Source organism: Pundamilia nyererei, unplaced genomic scaffold (genome assembly GCF_000239375.1).
Source record: "Pundamilia nyererei isolate P.nyererei 1_Seehausen unplaced genomic scaffold, PunNye1.0 scaffold00150, whole genome shotgun sequence".
In the NCBI taxonomy this organism is placed as follows: Eukaryota; Metazoa; Chordata; class Actinopteri; order Cichliformes; family Cichlidae; genus Pundamilia; species Pundamilia nyererei.
The window spans coordinates 1,371,149-1,395,203 of NW_005187551.1; the positions used below are offsets into that span (position 1 = coordinate 1,371,149).

The 24,055-nt window shown below is 41.7% G+C and overlaps 1 protein-coding gene across 2 annotated transcripts in view; it reads right to left on the bottom strand.

Annotated features, from left to right (window-relative positions):
- Nucleotides 1–24,055, bottom strand: part of mmp16a (matrix metallopeptidase 16a (membrane-inserted)) — a 73,691-nt gene that overhangs the window by 11,163 nt on the left and 38,473 nt on the right. For both annotated transcript variants that reach the window (XM_005744902.1, XM_005744901.1), the window contains 2 exons: nucleotides 14,023–14,184; nucleotides 9,525–9,736 (listed from right to left, as the gene is read on the bottom strand). In XM_005744902.1, coding sequence (XP_005744959.1) covers nucleotides 9,525–9,736; nucleotides 14,023–14,184 — 374 coding nt within the window. The remainder of the gene's footprint in view (nucleotides 1–9,524; nucleotides 9,737–14,022; nucleotides 14,185–24,055) is intronic.

Here is a 24,055-nt window from a genome sequence, read left to right on the forward strand (position 1 = left end):
CACACACACACACGATGGAGAGCACTTTGCACTTCATTAATTCTGAAATGAACAGGTATCTGTTTAGCGCATTAATTCATGAGGATTCTGCCGCAAGATGACTGGCAAATAATCATTACACAGAGACACCAATCAGCAATCCCGACTAAAACCGTGTGCCTAATTAATGCTCGGATCCTCCTCGTTCCACCTTAACAGCTCTGAACCACCGCAGCATTGACACCTGACCTGTGGGAATATCTTTTGGTGTCTGCTACTAGTAGGGGTGGGGAAGATTATTGATGACTGATAGATTCAACAAACAAAACAGCCTCAAGTATCACTTGAGATTTAAAGTGGTGCAAAATACTAAAATGAGGCGCAAATCAGCCATAACATTACACTGAATGACTACAAAGAGGCGAAACAACAACAGAGTGAAGCCAAATGTGCCCAGACAGCCAAAAAAACTCGAAATGACTACAAAGAGATGCAAAAAAAATCATAAAAGTGACACCAAAAAATGAGAAAGAAATGCAAAAGAACAAAAAAATGCAATAACATGTACAGAAATCCAAGACAATTGCATATGTAGGCAAAATGATTAGTAAAGCGTGCAAGTGAACAAAGTTACACAAAAAGATGCAAAACAGCCATAAAATGACAACCAAGTGACACAAAATGACCACAAAGAGAACACAACAACAACAACAACAACAACAACAGCAAAGTGGCGTCAGACGTGTACAGAGATCCAGAAAATCATAAAAAGACCAGCGATGCAAACGACCATAAAATCACAACATAAAATGGTAACCAAGTGACACGAGACGATTAGAAAGCGAGAGGGGCAAAAAAACGATTACAGAGATTCAAAACAACTCAGCATCACTAATCTTTGTGAGCCGAGCTGAAACACACTGGTGTGAATTACACTACGCGTTCACACGCCGACCCTTCACAGCGGCATGCTGGGTACATGACTCAATCAGACTCTTAGAAAGTTCGAGGCTGATGACTTACAGACTTTGCCCCGACGTAAAGCGCCAACACAGGAATGAAAAACAAGAACACGGCACATTTAAGAAGTGACTCAAATCGTTGAACACTGCATAAATACTTATCAATCAATGAAAATGAAAAGAACCGGCGTGAAATCTTTCTGCAAAGGACAAAAGAGCAAGTAGACCGCCCTGTTATTAGCAAAGAACAACAAGTGGAGACAATGAAGCTATTCCGAGAGATCAACGCTTTTTTGAATTTGTTGTGTAAAAATGAGGTTAAACCTAAAAACCTCGACACCCACGTCAGCCCCGGGTAAGCATCTGCTGCCGCCTTTTGTGTTTATGTGCCGAGAGAAGAGGTGAGAATATGACAGGCAGTGATATCTGGATGACAGCGGCGTTGACCTCTCACTCGTCTAACATGACGCACGCACTCGGCTTGAGTCGTCAGCAGAGCACGGGTGCAAATATTTCAGACGGATGAGGATTAAGGTCACAGTTATCTATCTGCTGAAGTCTACTCTGTTCGCTGAGGAACTGAACTCTAGAAGATTTTTCTTAAATACATGTGCGCTGATGCATTTTGTACGCCTTCTACATGGAAATGGAAATGGGGAGGTTTCCATCTCGCTGCAGGGCAACCTGCTAGTGACAAATAAAAGCTGTTTCATTCATTCATTTCATACATGTGCTCAAGGCCAAAAAGCAAGACTGCAAGGACGTAACTGTAACTGCTGTAAATAATGAAGCGCGACCTTCATCAGCGCAACAAAACACGGCAGCTTTCACTTCTCAACCTGCAGCTCTTTCTTTCCGTTAGATTTTAATTCTAATACGCCAGCTTTACAGTTCATCTTTGTGGGGACATTTTCCAATCCAATAAATGTCAGCGTGGCGCTCTGTGCACGATGTAAGCCTCCATCCCCAAAGTCAAGAGTGCAGAACGGTGTTTAGCAGCTCCGGCATCAAACTGCCAAAATGACTGGCTGTGTTATCAGTTTCTGCAATTTTATACTCTGAAATAAACTTCAGTCGTATTTTTTAGAGAACAAAAAGTGATTTCATGGGAAACAACAATTGCAACTGTTTATTTTAACTAGGTGTGTTTATGTTTCGGGAAAAACTATGTCATCATGGGGAAATTTGCCGCTGCTAAAAAGGCTAAAAAGCAGGGGTGTCAAACATAAGGCCCAGGGACTAGAATTGGCCGAGCAATGGCTATAATGGAAAATACGATGGATGGCATAAATTTGTACCTGTATTTGCTACACCAAAGATAGAATAGATAAACCACAGAATGACTTTCTGCTTAGTGAGCAGAACTTTTTCTATAATTTTATGCAGAAAAGCTGAGATGTGCTGTTAAAATTACACTTCTTCATCTTATATTAAGATATCACAGGGATTAAATTAGTAGTTAAATGTCTGTAGGTTGACAGAAAGTCAAGTTTCACTCCTCTTGTCCAACCTGAGATCAAAGTGGGCTGTACGCGGCCCCTTGATATAAAATAAGTTTGACATTCCTGCTCTGAAGCACTTAGGTACCAATCTCACAGGAGGATATTAAACATATGGTAAGAGAAAAGGATCAGAGAGTTAGCTTAGCTTAACACAAAGATTAGAAAATGGGCAAGCGGCCGGCACATTTCAAACTGGAATGTGGGTACAGATTAAAACAAATGATAACACATAACACATTATTAAGTGAAATTCAGAGGTGCTGGTAGGGGGTTTGTTACCTTTGAGCATGCCCAAGCTGGCTGCTTCCCCCCTGCTTCTCATCTTTCTGCTCAGTTAAACTAAGCTAAGCTAATCACCCAGAGGCTTTAGATTAAAATTAGACACGAGAGTGGTGTTCAGCTTTTCATCTCTCTTTCTCTTTGAATTCTCAGGACACCTGAAAAAGAAGTCTTACAATTGTCCAAAAACTGAATTGGTGGCATTAAAAATCCACTCCAGACGCGCGCTATTTTTGGACTCTCTCTCTCTCTCTTGCTTTTCATTCCACTGCTCAAAAAGATATTAAGAAGACACGACAGCTTACTGCCCATTTGGCAACTGCTTTCTCATTAATGGATGTCATAGTCAAGGAGCGTGGCTCCGGCATCGGCAATCCTGAACAGCGAGGCGCCCCGCGGCATCCCAGAATCCCCTGCTCTATATCTGTCCACACGAAGGAAGGAAGTGTCCCTCAGTGAGTGGGCGAGAGGGGTGGTAGTTTCCATTTATTATATGTCTATATAACGGGCAACGCACCAATAATGGAAGCTAGAGTAGATGAAAGCATTAGTGTGTCGAGTGTTGGGTGGAAGCTTATATATAGACCTGTAGGGGAAAAAACGTATACCTGCATGTGGGCACAACAAAAGGCTCTAATCCTGTCCGTGTAATGCAGCTACAAGTGTCCGAACATAATGAGTCACTGTTAAACGACAGCAGAGACATAGTGGGTGAAATGAATTTGGAGATTTAAACTATCACCTAACAAGAGCTACAACAATTTCTATAGCACCGCTTTCACAGAGAGGTTTTACTGAACAGTGAGCTTTAATAAAAAAAATTAGCTTTAGGGATAAAAACTACTTTGGGAAAAAAAGAGACCTTATAGCACAAAGAAAAGCATGAGCACAGTAATTTCCCTTTTTGTAATCCTTGCATCCTTGTTTTGAATTCTTGCTCCATAAAGGCAATACTGCAGCTATAAGAAAAGCATGTTGTAGAGAATGTTTAGTTAAAATCCTCAAATCCCTGTTTGGATTTTCTGCCTCTAAAAACTGACAAGACAGCAGTGAGCCATAAACCCAAATCCAAACTTTAATTATGATGTCTGAGACTCCATCCATATTTTACTACAATCCAAGCCTGATGGGAATTGAATGAACTCCTGGAAACTTTTTTTTGGTCTGCTTGTTGTCAGACAGCATAAGCGTCACACGCGGGCACGTTTGCGGTACAGCGAGAAAAAACTGGTTGCAATTAAAGCCCGAGAAAGCACTCTTCACCAGTGTACGCATGCATATACATGAATGTGTGTGCTGCTTCCAGCTCCGGTGGGAGAGCATATGGCCTGCGGGTTCACAGAAAGTTGAACCTGAAGTGGCTGCGACCATAAAACAACAGTAACTTTGTAGCTTTACGGGGCATTTACCGTTGACACTGGATCTGTGAAGTCATCGGTGAACCCCGGGTGACCCCGTGTCACCTCACTAGGAAAGAAAAATGAGCCACCGTAAAAAAACCACCTTTAACAAGCATGACTCCCGGCCTGGCTGTGTAGATTAATGTTAACCCGTATAAATCAGACATCGTTCAGCACTGCTTGAAAGACTAGTCTATCCCAGCATTCTTTATAACAAGGACTTCTGCGTCATAAAGAGCCACAATCAGGGCGTCTCAGCCCTGAATGTTACTCATCGATCCTGAATCTGTAACGTTACGTGAAAGTGGAACATTTTTCCCAGCGAGTCTTTGATAATCTGCTCTCCGTTTTAAATTCACAGGTGGAACATGTGAATATTTTCTAAAAACAGAAACCTCTGTCTCTGCACGGCAACGTTGTCGCTCTTGATTCACTGTTTTCTGCTGCTGTTTTAGTGCCACTCATTAAGAATACCTGTTCTGTGAGCATCTGAAGGTCTAGAACAGCAAAAATATTTGATGAGTATCCGACAGCAATCATCCAAATATCCTGGTTTGATAAGAGATGTTCCGTATACAAACCTGTAGCCTCCTATATGTTTTAAAACAGAATACTTGTGATATACAAAGTTTCGACATACATCCTCATCAGAGTTCTGCCCTGAATGATCATTTTAAATACAACAATACTTTTTCCTGCAGCCTATTTTCCTTTTTGCAGAGCAGCGGGTCCATGTGAAAAGAAATCCAAGCTCTGAATTGCTCTAACAATGAGCTGCAAAAGCCTACTATGATGCATATCAACAATGAAATTGCACTGAAAACCCCACTGCTCCCAGTGAATTTCACCAGATCACCTTCACTTTAAAGCTCCCTACTTTACATTGCTGGACCACCTGTCAGGGGCGGCGGGACCGCTGAGATCTCTGCTATAATGACTTGGCATCGACTGGCCTTTGGTTTTCCAAAACAATCAAGCTGGGATGGTGAGTACAACCCAGTTATGCAGGGCCAAATGGACCCGCAGAGCAAAGTAACCAAGCAAGGAATCAATCGAACAATCAAGTAAAGAACAAATCAGCCTTGTGAAGTTAAAAACCCCCTGAAAACTCAGCGAGCCATCGCTGCAGCCAGTCTGTAAACTCGTGCGTGTACATTGGCTGGTTCTGAAGGGAATTTATCAGAGTCCGGAGTAATCCAAACATCTCTAATTATGATTCCAGATAAACTGTTTTACAGTTGGGCAGCTTCATCTACCAGGAGGAAAGAGGCGTTAACACGATACGTCAGTCTGCTCGCAGAAAGTTGGCAAAATACTCACTGAGAATCAAGAAATATTAGGACCACCTGCTCCTCCAGAAAAGCACACTTGGAGATGGAATCCAAGTCAAACCCGTGCTCCCTTATTCATTTCACTTCACTAAACACACTTGATTCACGGGCTGAGACGCAGATTACTCTAAGGGGAGAACAAATCATCATGACTCTGATATTGCTGGTGGTCTTAACGATGTGAACACAGTGGATTTACAGCTACGCTTACATGTGTTCTGCAAATCTTTCCCCTTCGCTCCCCGGGATGTTTAGGAAAATGTGAGGCGGTGCCAGCGAAACGCTGAAAGCCAACAAAATAATGGAAGCACCATGCCAATTTAACATAAGTGGATGCCCACTTAAGCCGAGCAATTACAGGTTCCCCTGCTTATTTAGCACACTATCATTAACTAAGACAAATTGCAAACATGATGTCTTTTGCATACGGGTTGTTTTTCAAGCACTGTGCACATAAGCTATCATACATCACAGCTTTACGTTACAGAGTTTGTGAATTATGAAACAATTGATAATACAGTGCTTAATAGAAAAGTGATGGGACTAAGCCAAATGATGCGTAACAAAACAAGGCTGCAGTGTACAGATGAGCAGCAAGTGCGACACAAAAGAAACAGCTGAAATATGACTTCATCAAAACGCTCCTTATCGTTTTAATATCTGTTTGCTAAAATGGGCTCTCTCCCCACAAACCATCACATCTCTGCAGGTCCATTGCATCCTGGAAAACTATTGGAACATACAATAATAAAAATGATTCTTTTATTTTGAAAGTGTAAATATAAGTAAATAAATCCTAGCAATACACAAAAATGAAATCAATACAAAAAATTACTGAGCAAAGGGTTTAGGCTAAAACTTTAGCTTATTACACTTACAGCCTTTTATAACAGGTATTCATTTATAAATAACTGGACATTATTAACTTCAGCTTATTGTTATTATTATCTATATAACTAGGAAGCTCATTCTCCTTCTCTTGACGATACTTTAAAGATATAACACATTTTGGGATCACCTTAGCAGAAGGCATCGACAATATCATTTCCTAAATGTTGCCAGCATAAACAAAGGCAGTAAAATTTTAGCCTCATTTAAAGATAAAAGCCATTTTTACAAAAGTTTGACCTTATTTGACCTTGAAGAAGAGGTCAGAGGTCCAAGGTGACATGGCATTTAGAATCAGCATAGATCATCACCTGTATGTTGTCAATGCAAACAATGGCAGGTTTCAATAGTTCCAAATAGCATTATTATCACTTTGACCTTCAGATTAATCTATTGGCTTTAAAGGAGAGGTCAGAGGTCAAATGTGACATGCTATTTTAAATCTGTCAACAGTACTTACTATGTGCTGACAATATACACCACACTAAGAATCGTACTTTCTAAGTTACGAGCCTTTTTGTCAGTTTTCCACCAATAAATCGTGAGGATGAGCTTGAAGATGTCGGTGGATGGAAGCCAAATTTTAGCATGACCCCCTCTACACCCCTACAAAGTTCTAGCAGAATTCATTCACAATGTTCGGCGCTATCGTGTGTCCTCATCACAACTGCCAAGGACGTTTACCCCTTTTACAGAAATACATCTTTCCAATATTTACACTGACCCCTGCCTTTTAAACATACTAGTGTCTAATTTTAAAGAGCCTCTAGAAGCAGATTCTTTTGTGCTTTACACATCTTCAGCGAGTGCTGAGATCAACAATATCCTACAATTTTAAGGTGTGAGTTATATGAAATGGTTGGCTCATAACAATAAAATCATGACATCCCTTGTTTTAGGTCCTCACAGTAAAGCAGCGGAGCACATACACAGCATCCTTCCACCAAGGCTGAAAATTCACTCAACACCGAGCATCAATAGAGTCTCTTGATCCAGAAGAATCCAGGTTTGTGTCTGAAACCTTCTTGTGAATATAAGGATGATTTCTCACCTCACTGTTTTTTTCCCATTTTAATTGATATTTAATTGTAATAAATAAATAAAGTCTGTGGGTCAAGCCCCACCTCTGCAAAACTGTTGTTTTTGAATAATAATTTTTCAATAATCCTGAATCCTGCAAACAAACTAAACCAATCACATAACCTCTTTGGCAAAGGTAAATATATAGGTAGCCATAAATTAAAAAAAAAACAAACGAAATATTCATGTAGACTGAGAAAAAACAATGCTTGGATATATAAACAGATTAGATATAAACAATATCAAAGTCATGCTTGAGACGACCAATGTGATAAATTAAGACCAGGAAACTTCTGCAGCAGTGAACCACATTTTAATTTCAGACGCTGGGATCACTGGGACAGATATTTAGAGCCTTTCTCCTTCACTTCCTAAAGTCATAAAACATTTGGCTGATTGCTGAACATCTTTTTTTATCTCAGCACTACCTCTGAGCTCTGTAGACATCCCATGATCCTCATCACTCCATCAGGACAGGCTGTTGCCCTGGGAGTAATGAAGGCTGACAGTAGCTGCTGCTGCAGGCACCATGTGAAAGAGAGAGGCTGGACTAGACTACTGTGACAAGCAGGTATTGTTTCCACAGCCAAACCAGGCTCAGTGTGGGCTTCCAGTCTAATTTTGGGTAAATATCCTTACAGGCAGCAGCTTCAGCTCCACGAGTCCTTTTTTTAAATTTATTTTTTGAGTCAACAAGAAGAAAGTTGCAGCGAGGGGTGCAGAGAGGACGAAAACTGGTTTTACTCTGGCTCCACAAGTCTCTTATTTAACCAATGAATACTGTCTACTTATATCCACGGAAAATACAGTCACACTCACATAAAGCATCAGAGGCACTCTTTCTCCTTTCTGTGGAGAACACAGGACAGCTTTGTGCAGCCCCAGGGTTTTTCTCTGTTCCTTACTGCATGTTGCCAAGGTCTCGCTCTCACAAGCTAAGACCAAGGATAAAGATGTGTGTTTTTTCTCTTGTACTGGAATGAAAACCAAGCTGAGCTTCTCTAGAGAAGGAGAAACTGTATTCTACTGTGCACTGCATGCCTTTCCTTCTTTGTAAATTCTAGTTCAATAGACCCCAAGTTAACTAGGAAGTCTTCCTTCAGACATAATAGCCTCTTTAATAATGGGATAAAATACAGAGGCAACAGCTTCAAGAGAACAGAACAGGTTCCACAGTATTTCCACAAGCTAGAACCGCACTGTGAAACTGTGAAATAACTTATATTACCATCAAGTGAAGTTTTTCCACACTATGCACATGCCAAGCAGAATAACAGAAAAAGCTCTTATTTAGGTAATAATATTTAGATAATCCTCCAAACTTACAGCAATTTATTCTGCATGTAACTACAACCCAACTTTAAAAAACAAAACCAAAAAAGTAGCTGATGATAACAAGCAGGATGCAATCAATTTAAAATCATGTATATATTAGATCCTATTATATGTACTATTGTGTATTAAACGATTACACATTTTATATTACACAGATTTATAATACATATTTACAATATTGTTGTTTCAATTGGAGATTATATCCTCAAAGCTAAACTTTGTCAATATCTGTTTAATCCGATTAGATAAAGTTTTCTACTTCAGTTATTTCGTGCTGCAAAATGAGATTGTTGAGCATGCTAACACTGACCTTATGACCTGTCATGAATCCTACCATAAGACCGAGCCGGGCTGCTATCAGTCTGAAATTGAGCCCTCTTGTTAGTAGGATTCCCAGTGTATTTTCATGTATTTATTATTAATTGTGTTTTCATATATTTAATAAAATATTTATCACAATTTTTCTCTGTTGGTCTTAATTAAGACTAACAGAGATGGACTGTAGGGCCAGGTTGTTCTTGTGTTGGTGTTATCAGCTAGTCAAGTTATGTATTACACCCAGACGTATGGTGCAGGGATGAAGTCTCTTCTAGCTCAGTGGTGATTTGGACTGGGAACAACGATTTCTGTGCTCCCACACAGCTAAGAGATCCAGGCTATTGGTAAAAGAAAAAAACAGCTCTTGGGTTAAAAACTTGAGATTGCTGGAAACAAACCAAACGTGAAGAGCCCCTAGCTTTGATGTGATATCACATGCTGTTGTTTTACCTTGAAGACGAACATCTCCCTTCTCAGTATGGCCAGGGTGTTGAAGCCTCCATCGCAGATGTTGGGTTTAGCATTGGGCTGCGACGGTCGCGTAGGCAGCATTGGGAGTTGCGTCTGCCTGTCTTGTTTACGAGGGTCCGAAGGAGGATGGGAGCGAGGAGAGGGCGCCGTTGGCAAAGGCTTGGTGGGCTGGGGGAGTTTATCGGGCGGCCCTGCGGGGAGTCAGAGAAATACATCTTATACGTCTCCGCAACATGTTGTTTTGCTTTTTCATTACTTCACCAGTTGAAGCTAACCAGCACTCTGATCTTGCAGGAGAAACGGATGTTCAAGCCAAGTTTAGTGGTGCCACTTGGAAAAACAACAACAAACAAACAAAGGTAAGAAGTGATGAAGGCTGCCAACGAGGACTCAACAAAGATATGAGAGAGAAAGGAGTCCACGGATAAACAAGATGAGGTCAGTGGGTAGAAATCAGTGGGTAGATGTTAACGCTGCCAAGTTTAGAGATTCAGCTTAGCAAAGCATAATATCATACGCTATAAAGACACAAAAAAACATCAGAGCAGAATTAGGTTTAATAAATGTAGATCATGTGATTTCATGCCAAATTCATGAATTACTGTACGTGATAAAGGGAAAGGAGTTATGCACACTGAGGCAGTGGCTAATAACAAATGGGCGTTGCCTATGAATAACGCATGACGCTGCATGATTAACGCACTCTGTGACTGTAAGGGGATGAGGTGCAGACAGACTGAGGAAGACAAGACTGTGACAAGACTAACGCTTGTTCCATGGTACTGCGCCTGTGTCACGTTTGCGCAGGTATTTGCCTGCGCAGAGCTTTCTAGAGTTGTTTTCAACCTGTGCTAACGAGATCCCGTGCAGACTTCCAAAGATAGAAAATTGCAGTCTTAAAAGTACAGACGCTCATTTCACGTCAGCTCTTTGTGCTTATAATTTTGCTGACTGATTGGACCAACAATAACACCACATACTTGGCACGCTAGCCTCTATCTGGCAGCAGACGCTTTCTGCAGGTAGACGTTTCGATCCGTACATCCCTACAGTCTGCCAACAGAGACCAATATTCAGCCCATAATGTGACAGAAAGACCTCACCTTAATCAGATAAAATGTATGATTTTAATGGCCTTCCATTCTTTCAGCAGACGTTCACAGACTTGCAGAATCAATGCCAAGGCCCACTGAAGCTGTCCTGGCAACATGTAGTGGCTACTTAGACATTTTACGTTGGCTCTTCCTTTAATGTGTCATCCATCTGTAGTTGACAAACCAGACAATCGCAGGATTAAGCCATCACCCAGGCCACAAAACTGATCAGCGGGTCTACACGAGAGTGATTCCATTCACTGACTGAAGTTAATCCCCTGAAACACATCCCAGATTAGTGGAGCCAAAGTACTCTGAAGTTATGTAAGCATGGGGGAGATTCACAGTCAGATGGACGTGTAAACAAACAGGCAAATGTGTACTTGCAGCTACATTGTGGTAAACCGACGACAAGAAAAGATAAACACAGCTTTTTTGGGGGCCGATTTTGGCTCTTTTGGTCACCCTGTAATTTCAGCATCTGGCTGTTGTTAATTTACTGGAGATGTCCAGGTGGCCCATGTGTTACACCAGTACTGTGGTGACTGGCTGGACCAATCAGCTAATTCCACCGATCTGTGCACTTGAAACAGGAATCTAATCAGCGAACTCTGTGGGTGGGAGTGGGAGACAAACTTCCCACACTTACAGATATTAGTGGAACACAGATGAAAACCAGCAATGCAGCCTAAGAACAAAGGAGCTGAAGAGCCTTTATAACCACAGAATTCATTCATGAACCACTCGTAGTTCACGTTCATATTGCTGATCTGTTTGGATTTAAATAAATTCTGTGTATTATGTAAAACACTCAACACAAAAAGTTCAGACATTTTTCATAGTGCATGTTTGAGGTACTTATTTTATTTTTAGTGGGCTACATACTGAATTTAGAGCACAGAAAGAAAAAGAAATCAATCCTATCACACTAGTATCGATCCGATACTGATACCAGCATGAGTATCGATACTATTGATATTTGGCTCGATTTGCATCATGGTTTCACCTTCTCATGTTGCAATTCCCTGACCACTACCTCAGCTGCTGCTGACCTCTCATCCCTACTACTAAAGCCATTAGCAGGATGTGAAGAGATGTAAGTGCAGAAACAGGAGGCCTGTGTGACAGAGAAACTTCAGAAGTATTACGTGACAGTCATGGTGGAGTAGTAAAGGATAGTGTTATTGCTGTAGCTGACTACTGATATGTTAGCCAATCTATGTGGACATACCAACTAGCAATGTGGATATGCTGACGCCCGTTTTTAGCATGCTAGTGTGGTTAAAGATATAAATGTGCAAAGAGTGAACATATACAGAAAATGAGAATATCAATATTGGAGTGTTTTATTGTTCATAATGGAATTATGACACAGGCTAATGGTCATGGTTTAGAGGAAAAATATCAAACAAAGATTTAACGAGGCCTAAAAGATAAGACATGTGAGACTTTTAAAATTTAATGCAGCTCTTGTTGGGCATCCGGCCATTTAGAAGTTTAAGGCAGATTTACCCTTTAGTTATTTATGTAAAATTAGATTTAGCTCATTTTGTTTTCTTTAAAAGGTCCTAGAAATATAAACTCCAGCCCAACTTTTAAATCATGTTTACTGTTTGAGGGCTTCAGCTGAATTTCAATACAATTATGGCCTGAATAACATTAATGATTTTTGTTTCTGTCATCCCAGTCATCGACATCATGGTGCCTGAGCTCTGCTGCTTCTGTAAAAAGGAAGTGGGCACTGAGAACGCAGGAAGTCATTAAGTTCAAAGCCCAGTGGGAACATTGGGATTTGTCCAGGAAGAAAAAAAGATTACATGACAGAAATGCCACATCTATAGATTTGAATGTGATCTGTACTTCATTGTTTCAAGCTGCCAAACTTTTTATTCACATAAGTCAATACATATCGAATGCACTTTACAGTGTTTTTTGTGACTACGGTTCAAAGAGTTGAAGGAATAAACAGAAGCAGCAAAGCCAAAACGTCCAAAAACTCTAGAGGTCAACTGATCCTCAGCAGCTCTTAGCTTCCCACAGTTCCTCGTATGATTGTGCCCGACTCTCCCAGACTGCAAGCCAACAGCTGTAAATGAACGCCAGTTCACTCGCATTTCCTTCACATCTCGTTATACCGCTTCACCTTCACACAGAACCAAGTCGCACTTTTTTCCTACTCAACCTTAAGTGCATCACCTTGTACTCGATGTAAGCTGTGTACCTCCCACCTCTTCTCCTGTTTAGTACCACATCTAGCACCGGCACTGGCATGTGGAAAAAAAATGGAGGCCAATTACTGCGAGGGGGGTGGGGGGTACGAAGCTGAGAGCAGAGCTGTCATCAGTCGTCCTGCCCTTCAACTCTTGGTACGACACAGAGGAGAGAGAGGGAGGGGCAATGCAGAGGAATAAAACACGAGAGGGATGAAGAGAGATTTGATCGCTTGCCCAGGTCTGTCACTCCCAGAGGGACGTGCCCTGACCATGTAAGCAGATGGCAGGTTCTATGTGTGTGCGCGCATGCAGCCATTCAGCAGAGTGTGACTGGTGTACAGTGTCGACAGCTGTAAGGAACGATGCTGTTATTCGCCAACGAGTCGTTTCCGAACTTAGATGTCAAGCTGAGGTTGAGACGACAGCATCGGCACTCCCGATAACACATTTAAACATTAAGGCTTCCGCCTCCACAAGCCAGCCTCGTCTGAATTATCATTACAAGTATCCAGACTGATAACTGATTTTTGTCACTGCAATCTACTAATTCAACTACGAGTGAAAAAACCGAAGAAGCAAACTCTGTGGGTGCTTCCATAAATCCTTTGCCATCAAATTGAATTTCACACTGCCGCCCCAGAGCTATATCAGCTTTATGAGAAGACAAAGCACTGTGCAATCAGCGTCTGTCAACTCCAAATGTGTGTCGATGAGGGATGCGTGCTGTAGGCGCTCTGATGATGAAGTATGATCGGAAATGTAGGTCTTAATTGAATTCAATTTAAGTATTTCAGCCTTAATTTGAATCTTGGTCTTAATCTTATTTCTGTAACTGTGAAAGTTTGTTACAATAACGCAGAAAACAAGAGCTCCAGGTGAAGGAAGATGACTTACTTTAGCTATGCCAGCTTCATAGGGTTAGGTGTGTTGGGCAGTGTACTTATAGTTGAGCTCTTACATGGTCTACTGACTTGATATGTCACAGGAAGATGACTATGAATGCTTAGTATGTTATTGGCTTGCTTGTATGACAGCTAAAGCCTGAAGACTAACCCTTTGAGTTGTAAAGCTCCTCAGACCACACTGATAAACTCTAATACTTGGCTGTGTCCTGCGTTTGCTTAACAAATTGCTGAATTTAAATAAAAAAAAGAAAAAAAGAAGGCTTACCATAAATTTTCTGGATGCCTAGCAGGTCATCCATTGGTAGTTTGAAGTCATCCGTGTCCATGTACTGATAGAAAGGAGCCATGATAGCTGTGGGGTCGTTGGAGTGTTCGAGGCCCAGTGCGTGACCAAGCTCATGGACGGCTACCAGGAACAAATCATTACCTAGAAACACGAAGAGAGAGTGAAGGAGAGAGCAGCTCTGTCAGTGCTGTTGGACGTAAACGAAAACAAGCGAATTCGGAAAGAAAAAGAAAAGAGAAAACTTTGTCAGCCCCGGGTTATTGTGGCTTGTCATGGTCCACCTGTTCTAGTGCCAGAGAGGTTCCCTCAAAATAAGGCCAAGTTTTGAAAGTTTGTACAGTCGTGTTTAAATAAGCAGCAGCCCTACAGGGGAAAAGCTGACTGTGTCTTACAATATGCATCCATACATATATAAGGGTCTATGCATGAGCACAGATAATCCACCATCTGCACTCCTAACCAGTCCATCTTCAGACAGAAACACATACACGTGTAATAAATACAAGTGCACTTCAAAGAGCACAGGCAACCCTGCGAACTGTAATTAGTCTCTAGCTGCGGTAAGCTGAAGACTACACTGGGTTCTTGACCTCTCGACTCAGAAACTCTCTGTGGCTAACAGCCAAACCCCAGCCCAACCCTAGCTGTATTAAAGCTGAGATATTTGGGATTGAAAGCCTCCTATTCCTCAACTTACGTCACTGGCAACCAAAACAACAACAAAAACCAGTCCTCCTCATCCTCCTCTCTGATGTTCTGCCAGCGTTTTGAATCTGACCCATAAAGAAGCTCATCATCATACAATTAGGGTTAGACTGCTACGTCTTCTATTATTTGTGGCTATACACGGGCTGTCTGTGGGAAACTATTAACCTGATTCCAATGAGACGTCTTACGCTGCAATATGTTATTGCTGAACTTCAAAGGAAAGCTTTTTTTCCTAGCTGTCAGACACAAAAAGTTATGGTTTACCGTTATGCATGAAAATGTAATAGCAGTTAGACAAAGGTCGGCTGGAGTTTAGAGTCAAACTGGTCAAAAACAAAAAAATATGGGGTGAGCACCATCACCTCGCAGCAAAAAGGGTTCGCTCTGGATACTCTGGCTTCTTCCCACAGTCCAAAGACAAAGATGGGGTTAGGCCAACTCGTGACTCTAAATTGAGCTTGTCTGTCTGCGTTAACCCTGCGACAGACTGGCCAGGGTGTGCCCTGCCTCTCGTCCTGCGATGCTAACCTGGATTAGTGGAAGAAAATGGCTGGAAGAAAAAAACAAAAAGGATTTAATGTGTTTTGAGGGGGGTTTCTTTTGCACTCTCCAAGCTGCCATCTCTCTTCAGTTTTACCTTTGCTTTTTTTTTCTTCTCCCCCCTTATCGCAACAAGACTCAGTGGGGATAAGCATCACTTATTCATTGGTATTCCTACGAAAGTGAGGCACTTATCTGCTGCAAATCTGTCACATGAATAACGCATCAGCAGATACAGAGACTGAGATTTAGATCTCTTCATCGCAGGTACAGTGCGATACTTAGGAATTTACGGACAAGGCTACAACAGAGAAACGGGTTAATTGGGACCTCATGAATGATATTTGACTGTATAAATGTCAGCAGGTCTTTATAGGCGTGATGGAAAGCTCTTGCGTTAATACCCAGGTTTTCGCTGAAACAGCTTCGGGTTTCAGTCCAAGTCGTCCAATGAAAATAGATGGCTTGTAAAAGTTAGAGAAGTGTAGAAATTGAGGCAAAATTTATGCAAGCTTGTAATATTGAACAAGTGTCTGAAGATGTGGTTTATAGCAAATAAAGAGAGGCAGAGAGAAAGAAAGGAGATAAAGAGGAGAGAGATACAGCTCAGTGATTCAGGAATTATTTGAGGAGGAAATCGGGCGAGCCAGCTCTGCAGCTGAAGATCTTCCACCCCCCGCCCGAGTTGTTTCCTGGGATAACAGCGGAAGCAGAAGGGTAAGAGTGAACAATTAAGTCTAAAAAAAATGAAAAAATCAAATTAATTCTATGAAAATAGCCGGTAGAGTTACAGCACACAAATGTGATGGTGGTCTGTGAAGAGATTTTGATCTTAGTGTAGCTGTACACGTGCTTGCTCGATTTACCCACACTAACTGGCATCATTTCTGACTTCATAAATCATATTAATAACTCACTGACCGCATCAGCACTCACTGACTCACTGACCTCTTTTTCTTTTCTTACCAAAAAAGACTTGAAGCTCAGAGTGTTAAAAAAAATGTGTGTAGCACGTTTTGACATCATATATGAGTAAAGTGGAATTATTGACTGTATATGTAATATTAATGCGACTACATTTACACCAGATCTCTGTCATCTCATCGTACCTGATCCTTAGTACCCAGAAGGTTATTAGTAAACAAGTAAAGGTTTATCTATGTGGCACTTTTCACAGACTAGCCAGTCACAAAGTAAAAAAAAAAAAAATATATATATACTGTTTTATTGAGAAATACAGTATATGAGAGCTATTGCACAACGAGTTCTGACACTACAGATGCTCAGGTCATCAGGTGCACGACTTAAGTGAAGAACTGTCTCTGTCGTTTTCCGTCTCCATCTCGTTCCATCGCTCAATCTTGAGTCAGCCTTCCTGCCTCCCGGGTCCCTCTGAGGTCAGTGTCGTCGCTTTGACTCGGCTGCTTATGTAAGTCACGTTGTGTTAGATGGGGATGTCCTGTCGACCCCGGGGCCACAAACAAAGCTAAGGCAGTTTGTACCGCCTGGCTAATTATCAGCTGGAAGTTACAGAGAGCCCAGAGAGAAAAAGGTGACGCCTAGACAGACGTGGGTAGATGAAGAGGATGGAGCCAGATGAAAGAAACAAAGAGCAGTGCACAAGGAGGGAAACCAAGCGAGATGAAGGTGAGAGAAAAAGTTATAGAATGGGGAAACAGAGGGGGGGAGACAAAGATTTGATATAGTGGATACATAGAGAGATAAAAAAGGTGAAGTAAACCAAGGAGAAAGGGCGTTTGGAGTGATAGCTACATGAGGGAAACTGGGGGGAGAAGGATGATAAAAAGAAATAGAAAAAACCTGAGGCGAGGAAAACGATAAGGTTCGGGACAGTGTACTATCGTGTAAGAGTGCTCCAGTATTCGTTCAATCACAGAAGACGAAAATGATGAATTACACAACTCCAACCTCTGACCTTGGCATTTATAACATCGCTCTACTGTCAGTGGCCCAATCGCAACCCCAAACACAAAATAATAACGCAGAAAATAGAGGATGCAGTTGAAGAAAACAATGCCAGGAGATGAAATGCATTACAATTCTGTGCAGGGTTTGTGCGATAATCCACAGAGGGTCACAGTTTTTGGATTGGGGGGATTTGAGTCCTGTATTTTCATTGTGCGGTGAGTCATCGTTATGATGTGTGCCGTTTGCGTATTTGAGGAAGATTTCAGCACAAAAAAAGACAAGTATTTATTTAGCACATGAATGAGTTTTAAGTAATAAAAATCTGCTTGTGTTAAATGATTCAGCAGGTTTTTTGGTTTTTTGTCCTGTTAAGTGGGCAACGATCAAGCGGCAGCTGCAGTGTTGCCCACACTGCTCAGGATAGGGTCAAGGTTGCTGCTAATGAGGGTCGAGGAGAAAGAAAAGAAAAATGAAATTAAAAAAATTGAAGTTGGAATGAAAGTGGAGATTTACAATCTTTGCCCACAGGATGTGCAGTAAGCAGGGGCTTTGGTTAAAACGCAGAAACCTCTACCTGCTCTCCCTGAACTTACCGCGAGGAGTGCAGAGAGACTGCGTAGGGTTGGAGATGAACACACACTATGGTCACCACTGTTCAATTGCAGTAATAGCTCAGGTTGTCAGCAAAAGCCTCCAGGGGCCCATAACCCTTCCTGCCTGCTTACTGCTTAACTAAGTGCCCGTGGTTCACTCAATACATGACATCTGATGTAAGCTACAAGCCTGGGTGACCAGCAGTCAGCCCACTTGTAAGTGTACCTTGTTCTTTATCCCTCCCAGCTCTCACGTTATCACATTCTTGTGCTTCTTTTTTACTGTACAAATCCCAAACGCCACCAAAGGACCAAGTTTTCAAAAACACAGCATCTCCTGTGACTCCTAACTACACATCAACATCAAGCTAGTGAAAGGTGTCAAACAAAGCAATTACAACTCTCACTTGTTTTATTACAGTGAAGAGGGCACCCAGCAGAGATGAACAAAATTCGAACTCCCCCACCCTTTCTTTAGAAAACACAGCTGTTATTGTGCCGTCCGAGTGTAAGCAAGCATAAGCACTCTCTTTGTCTCAGGGGATCACAAATGTTTCCTATTGTTCAGCTCCCATAGCGCCCTGAATGGCTGACACTATGATTTCAAGAGTGGTGTTCGAAGAAGCAGCACTGCACAGTAAAGTAAATGCAAAAGGATGTTAATTGCCACCTCAGGAGCGTCTCTGGTGGATTGACAGAGCACAAGAAACAAGAGCAAGGACACTGGTTCCTTGGTTTCATACAGAAGTCTCAGCAGGACCTAAAGCAGCCCTCACCAGTTTTTTTTTTAAAAGCCTTGTCTAAGCCTAAATCGCAGGTCCAGGTCTAAGAAGTTAACCAAGGAAGTGTGGCACTGAACCTGCGCAATTATGAAGTAAGAAAAACACTGTTTTAAACAAAAGAAGCTAAGCGTACGTTAGCTCATCCTAGCTGCCATCTCTTGGCTGCGTAATCCCTTCTGGTTCCTTTGCTTTTTTCTACTGACTTTAACTGTTTTTACATTACAGTCAAACTATTCATCAGTGTTTAGCTATGACTTTTAGCTTACTACTTCAGTTCCTTAAGCACTACTGTACTGTTAGTTAATTATTAGCTATTTTAATAGTTCAGCTATTTGTGCATGACTTTAGCTTATTATTATTTTAACTGTCTGTGCATTATTTTAGCAAAACGTGTCAACTGTTTATTCAGTGCTGCTGCAGTTCATTACTTCTGTTGTTTATGCGTTTATGTGTTTATTCAGCTCATTAGTCATTAATTCTTAGCTAATTATTTGCTAATTTTAACTATATATTAGTATTCAACAGTTTAAGCATCACCTTTAGGTGTTTTAACGATTTATGCATTTCCATCAACTAGCTGTTACGTGACCTTTAGTTGACTATTTCAATTGTTTATCCATCATTGTTAGGTAAGGGTTTTTTATGTTTCTCCATTAAATTTTAACCCATAAGTTTCTGACTTTATACTTTAACTAAGAATTGTTAGAACTATTTATTTATCAATTTCTTACAATAAAATCAGTAGCTATGTGATGTAGTGGTTACTACATGTTTCATGTGTAAGGTGACATTATCAGACAAGACTTTAACCATTTAATCATTTCTTCCATCCATAAAGACTCAAACAGAGCTACATATACTTTCAACAACTGCAATGGAGACCCAATGAGGTACTGATGCAGGGTGTACTGTGTCATCAGCCTTCATGAACATGTAAGGTAGAGAGAGGATACAATCGCATTGTCAAGTAGCTGTACTAACAAAATTGCGTTTGTGTCAAAATACTAGTCATGCAGAACCTTAAAGAAGCTAACCTAATAAGGTTTATTAAAAAACCTTAGCCTTTTAAAAAGTGCTTGACTAGAACAGGTACAGTTTACTGTCTGAAAGAAGGAAAAAAAACAGAAATCAGCTGTTGTCCTCCAGCTGGGGTGAAGTTCACGATACCGACACAGGATGCTGTTTGTCCAACTCAGTACGTCACTGGAAACAAGAGAAGCCCTGACAGGGAACCAAGCTGGAGATATGCGAGTCCACAGAGGCAGCAGAGAAAGTAAAACCGAGTGTGAGTCAATGAGAGCACTGGCTGTCCAGGAGTACTATGCTGTGCTGACAAGCTGCCAGAGGATCTCAGCCCAGTGATTCAGTGCCTGGCTCAGAGGGCCCGGGGCACGCAGACCTCTGCTGGCTGTCAAGCCAGAGCTGTGCGCCTGATTTGACAGAGTGACCATTGTGAAGAATGCAGCCAAAATACAATAGCTGCATTCTGCTCACTTCACATTCACACCCTCAATACTTCCAACACACCCTCGCAGGACAATACAGAAACACGCTGTGCGCCACTCTGTGCATTTCACCAAATCAGCTCACAAGTATTGCAAATACAAACACTTGAAAACAAGATTTCAAAGCGTCAGACTGAAACTTTTGCCCCATGCTGGTTTCTTGTGGGTACAATTTACAAATAAAATGTAACACCACTCTTCCAGTACTCAATTATATAACAGAAAGAGACTGTTTAGTAGCCAAAGTAGCCACAACACAATCTGAATACTGTTCCTAATGATGAGATGAGCTGCTTTCATATTTAAAAAACACTGCAAAGAGCAGTGGAAACTGATTAACCTCCGTGTTAGTGTTGTTGAGTTATTCAAACACTCCTATAGTCTAGCCTTTCTCTTTGTCTGTCCTCTCTCTCTAGGTTGTAGACACCCTGCCTGAGCAACACTTGTGCTTTTGAATCTATTACCCTTAATTCTCACAAGCGTGTCAGAGAACAAAGCCCAGCTGACGTGAGCAACATATGTACACTAGAGTAATTATTTATTTACAGACTGCTACAGACTGAAATTCGGTGTTGGGAACATTGCCAGGGATCCAAAAAATTGGCCGTTCCAGTGGACTCAAGATAAATAAACCAGCTGAATGGAGGAAGAAAAAAACAAAAACGCTGCCAAAGAAAAACATCTTTTATTCGTGTCATGTTTATCTCTGTGCAGCACCTGTGAGTGAGACGGGGATGCGTGTGTATTTTCATTGTGATCATTAATCATTAATAATGCATTTGCCATGGTAAGTGCAGCGATGGTGTATGCATGTGTGTGTTTGCACATCCTTTGGCGGTCTGTTCCTATAGACACTGCAGGCGGCAAACAGCCATGAAAATGGTGCAAACAAGTTTCAGACCTCGCTTTGCAATTTGAAATAAAGCTAAAAAACACTAGAAAAATACTGCCTGCATCAGCATGCCTACGGTGTTTTAAACATGCCCTTCTTGTAGCCTTGCAGGTAATCACAATTCCTGATTAAAGAAGAAGAAGGCACAATAGTCGCTTTTGCCATCCCTCTGCATATTCACCTGACGCTCTTCTTTGTCTTATTTTACACACTTTTACACATGCCCGAGTGCATTTTCTAACTTTTTTTCCAAGTAGCTGTTGTGGTGGTCCTCAGTGTCATCTAGCTGTTTTGTATCTGTCGTCCAGCAGCTGGACAGACTCCAGCACCACCATCTTGGACTGCAGCTGGAGACTAGTCCTTGCTCTGCTCTGGAGGTCTGCTGCGAGCTGAGGGCCACTCCATCCAGAACCTGAGGCGGATGGAGAGCCGGTGCCACAGCGCTGAGCTCACCGAGGCTGCAGACCAGAACAAGGTCTTAAATCAACAGTTGCACGTCAAGACGGCGGAGCCCGTCCACAGGACCAGGAACTGGCTGGAGAGGAAGTTGTCATGTAGTTTATAATAAATGATTAATTCAATTGTGAAAGCAAAGGTACACCCAGCTGACTATTACCACAAACAAGGACTAACTCTGTGGCAAACACTGAAATCCCCATCATTTATTTAATGCCTTACACTTCAGCTTGGCACCTCCCTTCCAACTCAGTCAGGCCTAACACTTCAGCACTTTCAGTTCACCTGCTGCAGCATTTTACCTTCTTCAAAAGTTTGGTAACAAAGCCTGAGATGCACTGATGCACGAGCCATCCTAAAACATTCCCACACATTACAAAAAAACCTCCCCTGAGAAACCCTGATGGCGACACGGCTACTCCCATCCTTAATATACAAAGAAAATGTGCACAGCACATCAGAGCAGACGCAAGAGATACTGTTTCAAGAGTGTCTTCAGAACAAAACGAACCCCGGCCAGGTTTGTTTACACTTTTTGTTTACCGAGGATTATGGGTATGAGGTTATGACAGCATCTGACTGACTTGTGGGAGGGCGAGCCTCCCGAGGTGTGCGATTTGTTTGCCTCTGAGAGTGTTAAGTGTGTGCGTGAGCGTATTCATGTGTGGGGGCAGAAGAGAGCACAGCCACCCACGTAGAAGTTTATCCTGCTGTCAGTAGGCAGCCATCTATTTCTAGTGGCAGCCATAGTGGGCAGGAACACATGGTGATCTCTCTGCTGTCTTTGTCTTTCTATTTCATTTTCTTTGGGAAAAAGTGGAAAAACTATTCGGTGAATGCTTTTTTTTTCTCTTCAAACAGATACATGATATTCGGTGTGCTAAAGATACTGCACCTGGCAAATTCAAGAACTAGTAAAAAGAAGATCCAGAGACGAGGTGGCTACATAATCTAACGCCTGTATTACAGCCCATGGTTGTAACAGTGCAGTGCAGCTTTCATGGCATTCTTTAATTACTTGCTGTACATTCATCTGTCAGACTAAAACAGATACAGGATCCCAGTCCTTTCTGTCATATTGATGTCTCCGGTGGCCTGACTTTAAATTCAGAAGTGGGCTGGACAAAATGAAGACAAATGCTTTAATTGGCAAACGTTATTTTCTGCACTTAACTCCGCTTATATAAGTGACACGCTTTTGTAAAACAAGACAATTAACTTGAGATTTCGCTGCATTATTAGCTCCTGTGTGCCACATTCACCCAGTGCCAACTTCCTTCCAGCTTTATTGTTGCCTGAGAGCCAAAGCCGGGGGCATAAAACCCCATTAACCTCTTACTTTTTTCTTTTAACATACTCATCTGTATGTATTACATCACATTTCACAGATATGCCTCGCACAGTGTTGTGTATATGCATGTATTCGGTTATATATTATTCATCGTGCTCCCAGGCAACCGTTTCAAACCATACTGTCAAATCATTCCGTCCATGATGCAAGAGACAAACTGCCTCATATGTAGCACCACTGCACTGGGTTTGTATATGTGTGTGGACATTTCTGTTCTTCTGTTTTACAGCATGTGTCCTCCCACAAACCTAGCAACCCAGCCATCGATACAGTTCCTACCACCTGCCCAAACAGCCCTGTTTGATGTCCTCGAGATTCACGAGTACACGTGTTTCCAGTAAAAAGATAAAGATCTATTCCTCGGGTAAGAAAAAAAGAACCCACATCTGAATCTCCCCATTTATTTTCTCCATCTGGGAAATAGAGAGCGGCAGCAGGAGAGCAGGGGAGATAGGACAAAGACAGAGACTGAAGGGCACAGGAAAGATTACAATTCTTTATAGAAACTGGCAGATGATGAAGTGCAGTTTTGTGAGTGGGACAACCTTGAAAGAACTTTTCCGGACTATCCTGTAAATATCAGACATTGTGTAATTAAAAAGAAACAGCCGCTATTAACAAAACAAAACAATACAGAAGGAAAAAAATTAACTGATGAATTTTCATTTAACTAAATATTGCTGAGAAAGGCTAAAACGGTCATTTTACACCATTAGGGCTTCAACGCTAATTCAAATTGCACTTGCGAGTTAATGGCTTTCACAGTATTTCACATTATTAGCGATCCTGAGGAAACAACACTTCTTTTTTTTCCTGGGACTTTCAGAGCTGCGTCTGGTTCCAGTACAGGAGTATGCTGCCAATTAATTTACTCGTTTACTTGAACAATGCACTGCAGAGCACCAGAGCCCAACGAGAACAGACTCTGATTCATGCTGGAAATGGACCGTGAAAGCCACTGTCCTTTGCTTCAGCGTACAGTGCTCCGTGTTTTAGTCAGCAACGAGCCTCTAGTCTATCCGGTGAAGTCAGTGGGACACAAATCAAAGCATCCAAAGGCTTAATCAATGTTTCGTCTCTGGAGGACGAGGAACCTCTGGAGGAACCCGGTGAGTTTGGCCTGGAACCAGGAACGGGAGGTAAAATAAGATCCAGGTAAATAATTTGACCCTTTAAAAAAGAAAAAAAAAAAGCGGCTGCTCAAGGGAGAGAAAATGAAGAACAGGTTCCAGATCATACCTCATTTCATTTCAGAT